Source organism: Alexandromys fortis, unplaced genomic scaffold, assembly GCF_014885135.2.
Source record: "Alexandromys fortis isolate MF-2015 unplaced genomic scaffold, M_Fortis_MF-2015_v1.1 scaffold_171, whole genome shotgun sequence".
Lineage (NCBI taxonomy): Eukaryota > Metazoa > Chordata > Mammalia > Rodentia > Cricetidae > Alexandromys > Alexandromys fortis.
In genome coordinates this window covers 3,515,974-3,535,576 of record NW_026068066.1, presented here as the reverse complement: position 1 = coordinate 3,535,576, position 19,603 = coordinate 3,515,974, and the positions used below count along the sequence as shown (strand labels likewise).

Here is a 19,603-nt window from a genome sequence, read left to right as displayed (position 1 = left end):
GCCCCTATTCAGCAGGAAGCAGTTTGGAGAGAAATAACTGCGCCCATGTTCCCAAATATGGTTTATAAATGCTCTTTTACATTTAAAGGGGGATATGATATAGATATGAATAATTTGCATTGGTATGGATTTTATGGTCAATTTTGTTATATGTATATGTATTTTTGATCTTGATTAAGGTATTGTGATTGTGTAGTTCATTTAAAAATGTAATGTATAATTAGGAAATATAGGTTGTTAATGGATAATCATTGCTAATAGTTAAACTTGTAGTCATGTTAATTAAATTTTCTAGATATATAGAGATATATTTCAATTAGATAGGCATTCTTCAGGCCTTGCTGAAGAAAGGTGTGTCATCGGAAGTAGACTCTGAGGGAATATCATTCCCATCTCAATCTCTGAGTCTTCTCTGTCTGTCTGTCTGTCTGTCTGTCTGTCTGTCTGTCTGTCTCTCCTCTCTGCCTCTGTCTCTCTCTCCCTTTCACTCTCTCTGCCTCCTGATTGTGGATCAGATGAAAGCCCTCAGCTACTGCTTCAATACCATGTCTACCTGCCTGCTTGCAGTCCCCCTGGCATCATGGCTATGGACTCACCATCTGAAACTGTAAGAGCCAATAAACTTTCTTTTCTTAGTTACCACTGTCATGGTGCTTCTTCACAGCAAAAACAAACAAACAAACAAAAAAAAAACTAAGACACCCTAGGAGTGCATGGCACATGGAAACAGAGTTGAAAATGAACTAAAGTTCCAGGGGACAAAGGAGGAGGAAGAGGGAACAAATGGGTTTAGGGAACTGGCCAGTACAACTAGAGCGGTATAGTAGATGGGACGGTGCATATCTGAGCAATCTTCCTGTGTCAGACCAAGGGCCTAGTTTACAGTAGAGCCAATTACAGGTAGTTAAGCAAAGTGCTTTCTGTCCTTCACTTGGCTGTCCTGAAGCTTGCTCTGTAGACCAGGCTGGCAGTATCAAACTCAGAGATCTGCCAGCCTTGGTCTTCTCTGTGCTGGGATTAAAGGTGTGTCACCCCACACCTGGCTGTAATCTCTTCTTTAGTTCCTTTTCACAAGTTGGAAGCTAAAATGGATGGGATCTTGCCCTGAGGTCCCTAGATTCCATTTCTTAATCCATTTATCTCCTGGAACATAGGATTTAGCTCCATTCCACTTCCTGGTGCTCTTTTCCTCCTCAAAATTTACATTTTGTAATTTATCCTGCTCAGCTTGCTCCTTTTCATTATAAATCTCTCTAAGCAAACACTAATAACCACATGACAGAGTCTATAATCCTAGGGTACTTTAAGATTTCTCCTGCCAACAGAATTAATTCAACACTCTTTACATTAGCCTCAGGCAGACTCTTCGGACAAGGGCAAAGGCAGTCACATTCATCACCAAAATATCACAAGAATGATCTCTAGGCAACATACTATAATTCTTCTCCTCTGAAACCTCTTGATCCAGGCACCCACAGTTCAACAAGTCATATTCAGTACCACTGTCTTCCATGCTCCTCCTAGTATGGACCACGGCAGCACTTAAAATATTCAACTGTTTTTCTAATCCACAGTTCCAAAGTCCAAATTCTTTCAAACAAAAGCATGGCAGGCCTATCATATCAATACCCCAGTCTCTGGTACCAACTTCTCTCTTAGGGTTTTTATTGCTGTGAAGAGACACCATGACCATGACAACCCTTATAAAGAAAACATTTAATTGGGGTGGCTCACAGTTTCAGAGATTCAGTCCATTATTATCATGACAATATGGTGGCATGCAGTCAAACATGCTGACAGTGATACATCTTGCAGGCAACAGGAAGTCATCTGACCGTCACACTGAGGGAAGCTTGAGCAAGAGAGACCTCAAAAAGCCTGCCCCCACAGTGACAGTTCCTCCAACAAGGACACATCTCTTAATAGTGCCACTCCCTTTGGGGGCCATTTTTTTCAAACCACCACACAGGTACAGAGTTCTTAGAACCCTTGGAATGTCCCAAGAGGTGACAAAATCCTTTTCTAAGTCTATTCTAATCAGATAACTGGAAGCTGATTGTTAACAGAATAATCCTATCTTTAGCAGTTGGGAACTTTGGATTGGACACAGCTCTTTTCAGTCCCCGGTGTTCAACCTAACCTCTGGGAAGGGCCGAAGATTGCATCAGTCTCCAAGGTGGTTCCCAGTTAGTGGCACTACTGAGGGAGGTTATGGAACCTTTAACACGTAGAGCCTTGCTGAAGGAAATATGTCACTGGGGTGGCCCTTGAGGATGCCTAGTTCTGCCCTACTTCTAGCTCGCTCTTTGCTTCAAACATGTGGGTGGAAATGTGACCCCTGAGATTCCTACTCTAGCCACCTTCTGTCATGCCTCCCCCACCATAAGGCACTCCCCACTTAGAATCATAAGCCCAGATGAACCCTTCCCTCTGTGCGTGTCCTTCATCATGGTGTTTTAGCGCAGCAATGAAATAGAAATTAATATAATCACAATGGCTGAAGATTATCTCTATCATACCTACACAAGATAGAGCCTCTCTAAACACTGAACGAAATTTGGAGAGATTTTGGGTTGGGGATCATACCTCCATGGTAGGAAGCAGCATACCCCAACTCTACATGACAGATGGCCCTATGCGTAGGACTGCTCCATATCTTGCCCTCTGTGGCTCTTCATTTGAATCTTCACTCATATCCTTTATAATATCCTAGCAAATAAAACCAAAGCATTTTCTGGAGTTCCACTGACTACTATTGAACCTGAGTGTAAGCAGGCTTTCTCTGGGTCACCAACCAGCTCCCAAATCATGACACAGAGACCTATTTAGTTATGAATGTTCTGTCTTATTCTTGTCCCACTAGCTCTTACAACTTAAATTTAACCTGTTTCTCTTTATCTATGTTTTGCCTCAGGGTGCGCTCTCTCTCTCTCTCTCTCTCTCTCTCTCTCTCTCTCTCTCTCCTTTCTTTTCTTTCTTTCTTTCTGTACTACTCCATCCACAGTGTCCTCTGGCTGGTAGCTGACTGGTAGCTGCCTGGCGGTTCCCGGGCATCTTGCTCGCTTTCTCTCTTGTTCTTGTCTTTCTCCTTTCAAGCCTAGATTTCTCCTCCTACTTATTCTCTCTGCCCACCAGTCCCACCTATCTCTCTGCTGCCTAGCTATTGGCCATTCAGCTTGTTGTTAGACCAATCAGGTGCCTTAGGCAGGCAAAGTAACACATCTTTACATCTTAAACAAGTGCAGCATAAACAAACGGAACACATCTTTGCTTAGTTAAAGTAATAGTCCACTTCAAGGCAGGAAAATGTTATAGAAATCTTCAATTTGTAGTTAAATAATTCCACCTCGAAGTGTAAAGTCACTGCTTGTAACTGGCATCAAAGATGAAGCAGCCTTGTGTGGCTGAACCCATACCACGCACTAAGTCTGATAAGACATGGTGGGATCTAATTAGCTGCTAGACCAGCCATGTGAGATCCGCATAGGACAGGACCACTGCTTGGTGTAGGAAGCTTACCCAGTGGTGTCAATACGGTGGTGGGTAGGGAAAGCATTTCTTCCAGCTTCTTTCTACCTCTTGGTATGACCTAGCCAGGCCTGAACCTCTCTGCACCGGAGCTCCAGAAACTACAACTGCTTGGTGAGCTCACTGTTGCAAGAGGGGTGTCTTCCCTGCTGTGCCTACACCAGGTGCCAGACACTCTCACACCCCTTCTTCCCAAAGGAGAAGCAGGAACTCCCTTTGACCTGAATCGTGTGAAATAACTCATCCAGGCTCTCTCATCCAGAGAGCAGCTCTGTCAGGGAGAACAAACGCCTGGGGAATGTCAGGAATGCACTAGCCTGAAGCACAAGCACTTCCAACAAACACCTTCAGCTTCTGGCCCCTCACGGCACCTTAGGAAACAGGAAGCAGAAGACTCAAGAGAGCATAACCAGAACCTATATATTTCTGTTGTTTACAAACGGCCCAACCTACAGATGGTTCTTGTTACTATGGTTGTTTGCAGCCCAAACAGAAGAGTCCTTACCTCTGCCTGGGAAAACTGGCTTGCCTCAGGAGAGCTGAAGAAGAACAAAGGTTATTCTCTCATTCAAAATTAAAGAGAAGAAAGGTCATTTTCTCATGTACTGCCCATTTGGGGAGCTGCCTCTGTTAACAGTGCCTCAGCAGAGAAACCCAGCCTGTTAATCCCAGAGGGAGATGTGGAGATGAGAGGGGACGCAACACCTAGACCTCCAGAGACATACATTATTGTTCAGCAGAGACTACTCGCAGCCAGACAAGCAACTTCCTCTGAGCAAGCAGTGCCCAGCTTACCAGTGCTCCTGCCCAGCTCCCGCACAAGGGGTGGAACTGTATCTGTCATACTGTGCCAGACGTGCATGGAGACGTCAGGGTGGAAGGGTACAAGTGGAAAACAAGACCCAGTCCCTTCTCTCTAATAAGCCGCTTCTGGAAAGTGCTGTGCATGGCACTGCATTTACAAAGAGGATTCACCTCTGGGCCTGGAAGAGCAGCTTTGCTCAAGTGTTGGGTGGGAGATTCTGTCGACAGAGATGAAGCAGTCTCACAACCTGTGTGAACCAGTTTTCCACACAGACAAAGCTCTCTCCGCTGTCTCAGGATGCAGCCTCGGAAGTCAGACTGTTTGTTTGTTTGACTGGTTGTTTTTATTTTTACTTTTCCTTATTCTGGAAACAGGGTCTCACTCTATAGTACAGATTAGCCTCATAGTCACAGCAATCCTCCTGTCTCAGCCTCCCAAGTGGTGGAGTTTCAGGCATGAGTCACCACGTCTACTTTCTGACCTATTTTGAGTGCTTGGCTCCAAGGAGGGGACACAAGTGGCTGCTAGGGTGGAATTTCCCTTCCAGGGCAGTGGTGTATCATAGACAAGGCAGGCGACAGCAACAGCCGGTCTCTGGCTGAGGACAAACACTGCCGTGGGCAATCTCTTCTCCGTTATTGCTGCCTTACATCATCCCCTCAAATCTTATTTCAAGGCAGGGCTCTGCAGCTGGTAAGAGCCTTGGCAAACCAAACTGCTAGTAGCTGAAGAAACACTGAGAGTAGAGAAGGGAAAGGAGCCCATTACTGGCCACCAAGTGAGGGTGGACACAGGGATGCATGACTGTCCTCCCTCCGCACAGGGAAGTCTGTCTGTCCCTATTCACTAAAGACCACAGGCACAGAGGATACAATGTTCAATTCCTAATGCCTACAGACTCAATGAGAAGTGAACACTAGGGAGGACCCTAAGACCTGTAATTTAATGACTCTGCAGCTGCTTCCAGAGAAAGGAGACCCTTAACAGGGTCCTTCTCCTACTGGTACTCTGCAAGACAGAGGCAGACCAGCAACATGGTGAAGGAATTCTGGATGATCACAGAAGCCAGGTTTGGAAGTTGGTGGTGCTGCAAGTAGCAACTGACCTGGGCACACGGCACACACACACCACACACACAGACACACACACAGACACACAAGCACACCCTTTGTTTTAGAAGTTTGTTGTGCTGCAAGTAGCAATTGACCTGGGCACACGGCACACCACACACACACACACACACACACACACACCCCTAAAATGCTCCAACCAAGCAAAGGCTGGTGGCCAACCCCAGAGAATGGAGCCTGCACCCAGGCATGTCTCCTAGACTTTTCCATGCACCTTCCACAAAATTCCCTCAGGACCTTCGCGGTTCTACGGCGGAATTCCAGCAGTGAGAAAAAAAGAAAATGACTTACCTAATTCCTCCAGGCTGTAAGGTGCAGGATTGGCATCCACAAAATCACTATCTGGGGGGAAAAGGAAAGAAGAAAATAAAAATTGAGTCTGCAACCATGCAGGACCAATAAATCAGGCATCCTGAAGAACTCAGCTCCCTTAGATAAGAGCTGGACTCTCTCTTTCCAGCGATTAGACTCGGTGAACCTGGATCCACGCGGGGTTTGAACTGCCTCATCCACTGAATGTGAGGACTTGCTGAAGAAACTTGGGGAGCGATTTGGTCTAGGCGCTGTCATCCAGAAGCTCACAGGTGCGCACCAACTTTCCTGGTTGGGACCGCGCAGTCCCTGGGGGACGGGGCTGAGACCCCATCGTCTTCCCCTTATCCCCTGGGGCGCATCGTTGGTTCCAGCTGGCCCGGTGCGGACACCTCAACTCTGAGATACCCCAAAGTTTTCCTAGATCGCGGAGGCTCGTGGACACGCAGCGGCTGAGACCAGAGCTCCATGAGCCCACCCGGTCCCAGGGCAGGCATGCATCCCCGCCCGTTGCTAGGCAACCTTGGCCATCACGAGGTATACGCGCGCGCGCACACGTGCAGGCGCTGACTCCCCACTCCCCGTCAGAGAATGTGTTCCCGCACCCTAACCCTTTTGCCCATTTGTTAAAATTTCGAGCCTTGCCAGCTCTGAACGGATCCACTGCTCCTCTGCATTGGGTGTGCCCTCCTCCAAGTGCTGGGGCTTTGGAAAGAATTTTCAGAACTGGGCACTGTCTTGGCAGCCAGGAGGGGCGTTCTATGCCTTCCGCCCTTCTTTTTAATCTGCATTCTAACTGTAGCCTGAGCATTAGTCTCTCCTCTGAGGAGCACCCTTGATTTAAATAGGCTAAGTAACTTGGTCCCCATTTCACCATTTTATGGACCTGAGTAGTCGGGGCACACCGAGATAGACTTCCCTGTTGTGATAGGCAGAGAAAGCAGTCAGCCTTTCTCTAGTGTACGTTGACTGGTTTCAAGCACAGAATGGAGACACGGAAATTTCCATCCGAGTGTAACTAGTGTCTGATAGCTTCCGACACGGGAATCTCTTTGTCTGGATCACTGAGCAATGTGGGTACACCCTGTGTATTTTCCCGGAGTGATGGTGATGTCTCTGCCAGGTACAACTGATGTTTGGGATCAGAGGGGTGAAAGAGAAGGGAGGAGAGAGAGATTCTGGCGCTCTCTTCCTTAAAGGACTGGGGCCATTGGCAGTTCAGAGCTTCTGGGGCCTTCTATGGCTCAAAGTGGAGAGGGTTGTAGCTGCAGGCTACTGCAGCCCTGTGTCTTGGTCAAAGTGTTACCCTGTAAACAGGTAACCCTCGGTTTCCATGTTCAGCTTTTAGTTACATAACACTGTGGAAGACTAGAAAGAAGCACCAGCCTGCATTTAACATGAAGCCCCAAGGAGAGGTTGTCCTTCCCCGCCCAGGCAGCCGTTCTTGAACCAACACTCCATCCTCTTATGACTGTTGTCTTATGAAAGACGGAAGTTCCAAACTCAAGAACTGAATATATGGGAATGCATGTTTACACACCACTTCACTCCTTACACACACACACACACACACACACACACACACACACACACACACACACACACCAAGATCCTTCCATTACTCCCAGCAGCAACAAGATTGCTTTTGTTTTATTTATCTTCAGTCTCCTCTCTGAAGGTATCTTTGAATTCCTTGCTGTCTGACCCTGGCTCTTCTTGACAATCACAGACCATATTCCTGTTTCTCCCACTCCTTTTGGCGACACACAGACCCTCGTGTCCTTCTGACTCCTGGAGGTATTGTCATCTAGCTAGCTGGTACTTTCCTCAGTCACACTGCTGTGATTATTCTGGACTTTTTCATTTGTACATAGCGGATTCTTCTGCTCCTTCGTCTCCTCAGCTCTTTGACATCTCTCACATCCTTGCCCAGTCCCCTACTGTCATAGCAACACCATCCTTAAGATCAAGGCCGGTACTGTGCTCTTCAACACCTCCTACCTCTCCAGTCTGCCCCTTTATTTAGCTCAAAGTCTCCCTGACTCTAGCAGAATTTAAATGAACCATTCCAGCTTTTTCCCTGTCCTGCACTTGGCTTATGAACTCCCTTCCGTATTGCCCTCCTAGTTCCAGGATGATTGCTATCATTTCTCATTTATTTGTCTCCTTGTAACAGATAAAGTCTGATGGTTCATTTTCAAAGGTGCCTCAAGCCAGTTATGTCCAGTTACAAATGTACAAATTACTAGAGGCCTATTAATGTGTACCACGTCAGCTATTCCTACATACACAAATTTTGCTATGCTTTGCTCCTCCTACTAACAAACCCAAACTGTAAGTTTAGAATAGAAAGTGAACAGTCGAGTTAGGCTAATAACCCAAAAGGGTGACAAGGCCGTGAGCCCAATGAGCTTTGAAATAAACAGGATTGAGATGTCGAAATGGTCCTACAGATGGCTTTGTTGAGAAACAGACGAACGTAAGTGACAGAGAAACACAAGAAAGACCTGGATGACACGTAAGAGCATCCCTTTCTGATTACACAGCCAAAGGGAAGAGGAGCAAGAGGCTTATGGAACTGGGGTTTAAAATCTGTTTTCCCGCTCAATCAGCATGCCTGCCATGTGAGGTGGGTGCAGGACCCCAAAATGCAGTGAGCTAGCTGGCTCCGGGGCTCTAAGGAAGTGGGATCTCCATTTCTCATACCTTCAAATCCACACTTCCTCTGTTCTCCAGCCCAGCGACCCCGCCGCATATCCCTGCTGCATTTTCCCCCTGCGCTCCTCATCTAAGAAGTCCTGATCCAAGGCCAGTTCCATTTGTGAAGCAGCCCTGATGAACACGGCTTCCCTTCCCCGCCTGAACTGATGCCTTTGTCCCTTCCATCGAGGCTACAGACACGCCAGTTCCTATATTAACTCCCATCTTCTTCAACTTCTTCTCCTCCCCCCCCCCAGCTGCCCTTCACAACAGAATTCATCTAAAGAATAGTATGTGTCAGTCTGACTCTCTCTTCCTTTTACTCTCGGAGGCAAGCCAACAAACTTGTCTGTATGCTGAAATGTCCTCTTTAGCCAAGGAAGAGCCCAGTCTCATCCTTGTCAATTCCACAGCCAGTTCCTGCTAATGAGGGCTTCAAGGCCACTCAGACCTGAGTCTAACACCAGCTGAAACATTTGCTGGCAATTTCAGCCAGCCTTTATTTTCTATAAAAATGGAGATTATATTGTCATCTAGTAACTGCTTGTTGCCAGAGTACATGGTCATTCATTAATTCAAGAAGAGAGATGGCCTGTTGTAAAGACTGAAAAGTTGTGGGTTATTGTTGGATCTGGTATGCCTTTATAGCTCAGGCCAATGGGCTCTTTTGTTTACTTACAAATTTTAGTTATGGAAAGAAAAACACTCACCACAAAATATACTCAATTAAGGAGGAATGGTGTTCATTGTTTCTAGCACTTGGCTTGTGCTGCACTAACTGGGCTGAAAGCTGGTTGCATGGCAACAACCTTACCCTCTCTGAATAGCGCTGTGGTTTAAACATGATACCCCCAAACCCGTGTATAGGAACTGTGACTCCCAAGTTCTTGTGTTCATGCATAAGACCTTGAAGAAGTGATTAGGGTTTGATGAACTTGTAAATGAACCTCCCTTGGTGGCATTAGTGGCTTCCTAAGAGGAGGAACTAAATTTGAGCTGACACTCATGCTATGGCCCTATGTGGTACCCTCCAGTAGGTTCAGGATGCCACAAGATCCTCATCAGATGCTAAGCACACGGCAGCAACACACGCTTCTGCCAGCCTCCAGAACCACGAGGCAAGAACATTTTTATTATGCACCGCCAGTCTCCAGTGCTTTGTTACAGCAAAGGGAACTGATGAGGACAGCATAACGAATGTTCTACAGGGTGGTCAGAATACGGAGCCTGACACGCAGTTTGGCTGACCTGCTCTAATCCACAGAGGACTCAATCTGTCACCAAAACAGAGAGTTACAAACCAAGGACTTTCCTCCCGGCACTTCAGTCACCAGCATTTCCCAGTCGCCTGGGAGCTAAGGAGAACACATTTTTTTTTTCAGTTTCAATATTTGCTACTAAAAAACTTTTCTGGAATATGACTCCAATTTTCCATCTTATGAAGTAAAGTGAACATTTTTTTCTTATTTTATTTTATTTAGGTTATTGAAATGTTGTGTATGCCAGGTAGCAAATGGTAGCAAATGCCTGTAATCCCAGCACTCTGGAGGCTGAGGCAGGAGGATAGGAGTTACAGGCCAGTCTGGACAATGAAGGCAGACTCTGTCTCTAACAAACAAAGAAGATGTACGTTGGGAATGTGCCCTGCTTCTAGCACTGTTTCAAGAGCTGCAGATTCAGAGCAAACCCGTGCCAGCCCTTCTGTTGTTTCCTTCCTTCCATCCTTCTTTCCTTCCTTTTCTTTTTCCATTTCCGTGTGTGTGTATGTGTGTGTGTTTATGTGTGTGTGTGTAGGCCCAGGGCTACATGGGCAATCATGTCAGCAATCATCCTCCATCACTCCTCCAAAACCGTCGTATTCAGTGGGGCAAAGTCTCTTAGTCAAACTCATTGAAAACGATCACTCTCACTAGCTGGTTTGCTCTGGAAACTCATCCTCGACTTCTGAGTCTGGAATCATTGTCAGGTTGCCATGCCCATTCAGCATTTAGGGAGGTTCTAGGAAACTGAACTCTGACCCTTGCAGCTGATTGGCAAGCAATTAACCACTTCCTATCACTTCCTAAAAAGGGTTTCCACTACAGAGGACCTTCCTGGCTCCCGTGGTCACATGCCAAGTACTTACACTAGAAAAGCGTGGTTTGGGAGCATCACTGAGTTATAACGGACACTGCACATCCAGTAGCTGTCTGTTATGAAGGGGACACTCGCTCAGGAATGACAGCTGCCTTTCAAAAGCTCAACTCCTTGCAGATAGTACTTCCTCACTAGATTGTTGGGAGAAGCAGAGCAGGTGTGTTGTCTGGCACCCAGGCGCTGACTAAAACCTTCATTCTCCCGTGCAGGGGTTCCTAACACTTCAGAGTGCTACCTTTCTATGTCCCCACTGGACAGTAAGAGGGAGTCTCTGTTGCCATTTCAAGGGCAGCAATATTAAAAACTAGACCCAAAAGGAGAAAGCAGCAAAGAGAAACTCTCTCAGTGGCACAGGTAAGCTTTTCCATAGAAGCAGAATAAACAGAAGAGGGCTTCTCGTGATGCTCTCACTGTCGCCCTGATGCACAGCAAACCCAGGGCTTTTGGAAGGTGGCTTTGGACCCCACCTCCTAGTGTAATACTAGTTATTTTCCTAAGCTTTGAAATATTTGTAATTAGACAAGACGATGCCATTTGATCGAGGTCAAGGAAAGAGACATTCAGTACATACAGGCACAAACATTGGAAGCCTGCTTCCCATCTGCCCGAACCTCCAGCCTCAACCTGAACTGCAACCTCCCCCCACTCCCCGCCCGGCTTTTTATTCCTCCACCCTGGTTGTTATCTTTTGAACATAATTAAAAGTGTGTGTGACCTGCGTGTCGTGGCTTGAGCTTGTAACTCCTGCCTGCCTCAGATAGGAGGATCCCAGGCTGAAGGCCTACCTGAGCTACACAGTGAGTCAGACGTCAGTCTGAGATATCTAACAAGACCATTTCAAAGAACAGGCAAATGTAATATGTGTGTAAATTGTTAAAAATAAGCTAGGTATAATTAACACAAAAAGCTAAGTTGTGCTTCCATACATAAAATAAAGAATAATTTTTAAATCAAAGGCAACCTATTTCTAAATTAAATTTTGTTTCAATCTCAATTGTTAGCTAAGGTATTGGCTATTTTCTGTTTAAAGAGCAGGCAAATGTATTGAAAACTCACAGAAAAGAACATATGCCCACTTTTCAAATGCTGTACAGTTTAAAATGAAATTTAGATGTTTAAAGGAATGCACCTCCGAGATCTGGAACATTCCGTGAGAGCCTTATTTCTCACTATTGAGGCATGCTTACATGCCTCTCTTCACTTCTAGAGCTAAGAACACATTCCAAATGCTTTCTAGAATGGCCGTGAGTGTTCCTAGCAAAATGCCCAGTTCCACTGTCCCCTGCGACCCCAGCAGGAGTGTGCCCTGAGTAGTGTAGGAAGGTTGCCAACCCCGCTTGAGCCTCTGCTGCTGAGGGAAGCCTGTCCGGAGGCCCTGCGTGAAGGAAGGCAAAAACAGTTTGTATGAGTGGCTTTGAATCTGAGAACTCACCAAGAGCGACCCATCATTTACACAGAGGAGAAAAGGCAGCAGTATCTTACAGTAATCCTCTAAGATTGGCAGTGGTGGGGGTGGGGGTCACTGTTCAATGCCATCTTTTGTCAGTTTGACAGAAGGTAGTGTCATCTGGGAAGAGGGAACCTCAACTGGGAAAAACCTTCCTGCATCTGATTGGCATGTAGGCATTCACATTTGTGGGGTTTCTTAATGATTAACAATTGAGGCGGGAGAGCTCAGCCCACTGTGGGCGGTGCCATCCCTTGGCAGGTGGGCCTGGGCAAACAGAGGAGAGCAAGCTAGTAAGAAGTACTCCTCCCTGGTCTCTGCTTCAGTTCCTGGTTCTAGGTTCCTGCCTTGAGTTCGTGCCATGACTTCCTCTCAGTGATGAACTATAGATTGTAGGCTGAAACCCCACCCCACCTACAACTTGCTCTTGGCCATGGTCTTTATCACCGCAACAGAAAGCTCTAGGACACAAGATGTGCTACAAATTATCCTGGCACAGAAAAGAGCTACACGCTGGGTGTGCAGGCTTGTGCTTGTGCTCCCAACACCTGAGCGACTAAAGCGGGAAGGTTGTCGTGAGTTCCTACCAGCTGGAAAGCAGCCTGGCCTACAGAGTAAGACACTGTCTCTATGGAGGAGTCCTCCCAACAAGTCAGGCTGGACAGTGGGCAGAGCTCACTAGTATCTGAACAGCCTTCCCAGCCCCTTGCCTGGGGAGATTGCCAGTGAAGGAAGGAGGGAGCCAAGCCCTCCTGCTGCTGCCTCCCCTCGCGGCACCCCCACTTTGCCTGTCTTTTCTGCAGGTATCCATCTGTTTGCAGTTAAGCACAGGGTTATAGTGGAGAAGCAGCTGCGACCTTCCTACTTTCTCTCCCTGGAACAAGGGAAGACGATGTCCAGGTGGTGGCTTCAGCAGTGCAGCTGCTGGTCTGTCACCTTGTCCCCATCCACACCTCCAATGACAGGCACAAACCCAAGCACAAACCCACCCAGAGCCTTTGTGCTGCGCCTCCTTGTTGCTGTTGGTTTTTACCAAAAAGCCGCTTGCGACTACTTGGTGACTGATCAGCTGCTGGGCTGAACCAGCCTGGGTGTCATTCCTCCTCCTCTTAGGGTTAAATACTCCTTCCTTTTAGCACAATTTGCTTCATGATCCTTGATAAAAAGGAGGAATAAAACGGTTGGTTTCCGTCCCCGTAAATAAAAGTCAAACCTCAGCTAACGGCTTTAAGTTTTTTGTAAATCTGAGAAGTAATACGTGAGCAGCGTAGGTTGAGAGGTAGTTCTGCATCTGAAGAACAACTGTTATCCTTGGCAGAACTACAGGGATGCATCCTAGAAAACGCTAAGTAAGGTCTCCAAAATTCCAACTATTAGCACAAGAGATACTGCTATGATGGAGGAAGGTCATTAGTAATAAACAAACTGCCTTGGCCCATTTTGATAGGCCATCCCTTAGGTAGGTGGAGTAGGCAGAACAGAATGCTGGGAGGAAGAGGAAGTGAGCTCAGAGGCCATGCTCCCCTCTCCCGGGCAGATGCAATGAACTCCGACCCAGGATGGACGTAGGCTAGAATCTTTCCTGGTAAGCGCACCTCGTGGTGCTTCATAGATTATTAGAAATGGGATAAGAGGCTGAAACTAATGGGCCAGGCAGTGTTTAAAAGAATACAATTTGTGTGTTGTTATTTCGGGTAAAGCTAGCCGGTGGCGGGAGCTGGGTGGCAGAATGCAACCCGCAGCTCCCACAACACTGCTAACAAAAGCAAGATTCCTTTTGAAGCATACAAGCTTGGATGTGCCCAGCCCCTTCCTCCTGTACTCCCGTGGCCGAGAACGGCACAAAGATGAAAGCTCCGCCCTCAGCATCAAAGGAAATAAGTGCAGGCTGGGCCAAGATGCCCCTTGAAGATGTACGCAGGCACAAACCAGAAAGAGAACGATTCCAGAAATACACACAGAAAGAGGGCCCTGCAGAGGAAACTCGCACGCTCCCACTAACTCTCAGCTGGACCCACTGAAATCAGACAGACTAACCCAGATTGGGACTAGGGGCAAGGGTATTTTCTGTAACTGAGATCCACAGCCAAACCAACGCACAGGAGGAGTGGCATGAAGGCCAATATGCAGAGAGCACTCTGGTCACAACTCCCACCCCAGTATACTGCTCTCCTAGAGATGCCCCGAGTCTTCCTGAGCTGCTGGGGTGCCTTTCTCTGTCACACTGACATGGCTTCCCTAAGGGGTCAACCACCTCAGCAGTCACCTCCGTGTACCTGGACAGAGACAGGCAGAGGCCCACACTCTAGCCTGGCTTTGCCCCAAATGTTCCTACACCGTGCCCTTCTCTGTAAAATGGAAAAGAGGACACATTTGAACAAAACGTCATGAGTAACAGCACTTCTATGTCCCAGCCCATGGGGATATAAGACACAAGGCATCAATAAGTCACAAACAGTGGGGCTTCCGGAGAGTGTGGCCTTTGAAACCGGCAGAGAAATTACAGACATGGCAGAGATCTGGACTATAAAGACGCAAGCCTAGCAGTGCGTAGCACACATGTGGCATTCAGAAAATGGCCCCTTCCTTTCTTCTCCACCAAGATTTGGCTGCCCCCTGACCCTGACACTAAGGGAAATCCTCCTGTTTTGATGATCACAGCTGAGACCTTAACCACTGACCTTCTGTGATTTGCCTGCCTAATGCTGACAGGGTTCCCAGTCTCTGCCTCTGCCCTAGGAAGGAATGCAAGTAGGGGGTGGGGGAAGTCCCCTGCCTCCACCCCAAGCAGCTGAGAGAGTGCAGCCAGAAGAGGAAGTGCTTTGTGAGTGCCCGGAAAGGCCAGTTCACCCTGCACCAAATTCTAAACCACTAGGCAGTTGTGGTAGACGGTAGCCCAGGCCTGACCAAATTGTAAGGTGACCGTCGGGAACAGGGGACTGGCCAAACAGCATACTCCTCCTTGTGTCTTGTGTGCCAGCAACTACATACAGTTTCATCCAGAAATATGCCAGGTGGTAAATATGTTTGAAAATCCTAAGTCCTTTGAAGGTCCAAGCCCTTTGAAGTATTTGAAAGTGTGTAGGAAGTAAGAACAGGAGAGGGACTTTCCTTCGGAAACTCCGAATCCCTCCCGCCAACACCACACACACACACACACACACACACACACACACACACAACCTGGACCGAGGGCCTTCCTAGCCAACTTCCTGACAACTGCCCAGAGAAGCTCTGAGGATAAGGCAAGCACAGCTGTGTGTGGACCTGCTGGAAGGTCTGTGACTCAGGGTGACTGAGCCTCACTGGCAGAGATGGAATTTTGAAGACTCTGTGAAGCTAAGGACAGGGCCTGAAGGCTTTGACGCTTCAATTTTCCTTGGAACTTCACTAGAAAGTCAAATCCTGCCATGGGGATCCGACCTCCAAGACACCAGTAGCCAGTGGCTGGAGGTGGGGTAGAGAGTGGTACCCTCGGAGACAAGCAGGTGAGCCACAGCCCTGGGATGCACAAACAGAGACAGATGTGGGCGAACATCTGAGTGTTTCAACATCAATGTTTTCTGCCTCTACTTCTTTTGTCGATGAAGCAATTACGTTTCTAGCCATCCAAGTCCGCACTGGACCCCGAGAGTCTCAGATTCCATAGGCAGAGTGAGGGGCATTGGGCAGTGCCTGGACGGGCCTGTGAGCCTGGGGTGGTGCACATCCAGGCTGCAGGCTCAGCTCTGCCACTTACAGCTGAGTGACCCTAGGCAAGTCCTCAACATTCCAGGCCTCGTCTCCTCATTCAGCAACTGAAATGATTTTTTTCCAGTAAGAATTGTTTGAGATAGTCTATATCCATCCAAAACAGGCCTCAGCCAGGTGTTAGGAAATAACACATAACTAATAATTTTTATAATTTATCCAGTTTAGACTTAGCTCTATCATGGAGAGGCTAGTACAATTGGTTTCTGAACACGTTTTCTCATCCTGTTTCCGGTCTTCACCAGGCTCTATTCAGTCCCTTGAGGACATGCCTCTTTCCTGAATCTCTGACCAGGTTTTCTGGAGATCACCCCAATACCAGATTCCCATAAATTCCAGCCAGGACCCCTTGTCGCTGGGCTGTGTCCTCCAATATTGTCCCACTTCATCTGTCCCAGATGTCTCCATCACTACAGACTGACGACCTGAACTGAGACTTGAGTTCTCAACGAAGATGGCGCTAAGTACCATCAGTACCAGATGCTCAGCACGTACCTGAGAGCTGGACTTCCCCTGTGGGCAACCTCAGCACCAGCTCTACTTCCCTTCTTACGGCCAGCCTTGCCCCAAGGAGTGCAGATCTGTGAGCTTACAGAGCACTGTGGCAGTGAGATCACAATAAGCCAGGCCACACCCATGTTACCATGGTCACTGAGCCTTCCCATTCTAAAATTCTATAGATGATACCATTGCACGATTACAAAGGCACCCATAAGTCCCACTGGCTTCTGCTCTCCCCTCCGCCTTCCAGGCCACTGGCTGAGATGCTGTTCATACGATGAGAGCCAGGTGAAGGGGTAGGAGGATGGCAGAAGCGGAAGAGCTCTCTCTCACAAAGGCAGAGATACTCATGGGGCACAGGCCCATCCATCACACGTCCATTCATCAGCCATCCAGGAATCACCTACTGTGTGGGCATTGTATGTGTGTGTGTATGTGTGTGTGGGATGCACCAGTCTTTTCTCCCTCAGACCATAAGATGTTCCTTTCAGAGCAATAGGGTTGGGGTCTCATATCAGATATCCTGCATCAGATATTTGTGTTATGATTCATAACAGTAACAAAATTATGAACAAAGTTCATAACAGTAACAAAGTTATGAAGTAGTAACGAAATAATTTTATGGTTTGGGGGCATCACAACATGAGGAACTGTATTAGGATCATAGCATTAGGAAGGTTGAGAACCACTGCCCTAGAGGCCTTCCCTCTGGTTGGTTTGGTAGAGGTACTATTGTATAATAATACAGAAGCCCTGTCCGTGCTCACTGGTGTAAGTTACTCCATCTCAGAGAAGAGAAGGGGCATGTCAGAGTGATGTTTAATGATCCAATTCTGTCTGGATACACACACACACACACACACACACACACCACCTCCACCTCCTCTCAGCTTTTCACTGCTTGGCGGTGTCTGCTCTACTCTCTGTGATATTCTCATTCTCATATATATACACATCAGGAGGCATGTTCTTAAAAACAAAAGGCATGGCCCTCAGATATCTCAGGTATCTTGGAGCTTTCTGCCATAGAACTCTAGCAGCTTGGGGACATGGAAGGGTGACAAATTCAACAGAGGACCACAGCTCCGTGTCAGCTGTCTGCTGCTTCCATCTGGATGAGACATCCAGAGAAGTCTCATCACCGCCATCATTTAAGGCTGGGCCCCACCAACTCAATAATCGGACAGAGAAAGAACAGTAGGAGGGCTACCCTACACTGCTAGCCTTGGCTACTCTGTCCTGTGCCTCAGAGACTGTAGGCCCCTCAGAGGACTCCATCAGAGTGAGAGCCCAGTGCCTGGCATGCAGTGAAAGCTCAGGAAATGACAACCCACTGGCTGTCACTGTTGGTCCCCATCTGGACTCTGCAAGAGTTCCTAGTCCTAGTCTCCCCCAGGGCAATGGTGTTTCTTATAGTAACATAGGTAACAATGAATGCTTCTGGGATCTCAACATAGGTCTGTTTGACTTCCAAGTCCCAGCTCAGTAGACTCCACCCAGCAGCCCTTGAATAGCCAACCATTCTGGGCAAACGGGGAGCGCAGACAGGCTGGCACAGCGAGGGGCAAGAATGAGAGAGACCGTGTGAATCAGGACCGTGAAGAGTGGCCATACCCGCTCTGGTGTTGGGGAAATGCTGAGCCCCAGTGTGTGACAGCCAGCTTCCTTCCTCCAAAGACCAGTTTTCACCAAGGTCCATGCTTCCGCCTAGTTCCTCTTGCATGCAGCTCTCAGAACAAATGCCTGAAAGACAAAAAGCAAAGGGGTGTGGATTTCTACTAATGTCCTCCTGAGGGCTGAAGCCTTCTTGTTCAAACATAACCAATTTCCAGTCCATTCTATGATTTTGGCTTGCAGGCTTATTGTAGAGATATGCGCAAGGCCTGAGGGTGAGATTGCCAAAGTCCCGAAGCCACATTCCTCTGTCCATTTGGTTAAGGAATGTTCCTGAAGCAGCTCTCACCACTCCTGAATCTTGGGCAGAGAACTTCCTTTTGACTTTCATGTATTTATTATAGACTCCTAGAATTTCAGGGAAAGCAATGGGGAGAGAAGGAGGAAGGAATGAGGAGATGAAGGAGAAAAAAAGATGGAGGGAGGGAGGGGAGGAAGAGAGAATATAGTTGTGTGTGTGTGTGTGTGTGTGTTTGTGTGTGTGTGAAAAACAGCTCAAAATTCTTCAAATGGCCATAATGATGGTTTTTTTTTTTTTTTTTTTTTTTTTTTTTGTAAATTTCTGCAGTTCCTTGGAGGCCTCCATAGTAGGAAAGAGAACTGCGGTAAAGGTCACGTTAAAGGGAGACTCTAGAAGCACAAAGGACCCTGAAGACCAACTTCCTGCCTCCATTTGCAAAGCCCAAAGGCTTGTTTCCCAAGGCCTCCTGGCTTTCATGAGAAGGCCCAACCACCACACTGGCTGCCCCTGAGAAGGCATGCTGGGAAATAAACTGCATCTTGGTTGATGACAAGCCATGACCAGACTTTTCCCCAGATTACAAAGCAATCTTCCTAACACTGTGCTCAGAGCAGGGCTTCAAATGGAAGTGGTTTTTGAATAATTGAACATGACTGAGTCGCTCATCTGTGAATGTGGCAAGAGAGAGACTTCCACCGTGGCAGAAATGCTGAAGCCTAATTGGATGGGCACCGCTGATGAGCCGCTGTAATCAGAGCAGAGGGCTCCATTTGGTCTCTAAACCTCTGGAATGCTGTTCGGAGCTGCCCTGTGGGCCCTGTGCAACCTGCAGGGCCGTAGACAGAGCAGAATTGCTGCTCTTTGATGTGGTGCTCCTGGCGGTTGTATCAAGCAAAGCCTCTGATGAAGTACCGAGGGGGATAGAAATTGTGACGCACTCACCAGGAGGCTCGCCAGAAACCTGTGTTCAGCCACGTGGGTTTAGTGCCTTGAGGTTTTAGAAGAGGATTCCAAACAAGAATGATATGACACGTGAAGTACCGGACTTCTGAATCCAGGTCTGAGCCTGACTCTGACATCGACTTTGAACAAATGTCTTTACCCAGGCTAAGGTTTTCCGTTCTGACTGAAAGAACTCAGAACTGATGCTGTTAGAGGCTGGTCCAGGTGCCCAGAGTTTGCAGGCTAGAATAGTTTGCTTTTACATATGTGCTGATTTGAATGGTAACACCCCTCATGGGCTCATAAATTTGAATGCTTGGTCCCCAGTTGGTGGAACTATTTGGGAAGGATATAGGAGGTGTGGCCTTGCTCAAGGATGTGTATGACTGGGTGTGGGCTTTGAAGTTTCAAAAGCCCATGCCACCCAGATATATATA

General features: G+C 47.5%; 1 protein-coding gene across 2 annotated transcripts in view; it reads right to left on the bottom strand.

Annotated features, from left to right (window-relative positions):
* The window catches only part of Amotl1 (angiomotin like 1), a 117,418-nt gene that overhangs the window by 82,109 nt on the left and 15,706 nt on the right, over positions 1-19,603 (bottom strand). For both annotated transcript variants that reach the window (XM_050120603.1, XM_050120604.1), the window contains exons 2-3: positions 17,924-18,052; positions 5,755-5,805 (exon numbers count right to left, since the gene is read on the bottom strand). In XM_050120603.1, coding sequence (XP_049976560.1) covers positions 5,755-5,805; positions 17,924-18,032 — 160 coding nt within the window. In that variant the 5' untranslated portion in view covers positions 18,033-18,052. The remainder of the gene's footprint in view (positions 1-5,754; positions 5,806-17,923; positions 18,053-19,603) is intronic.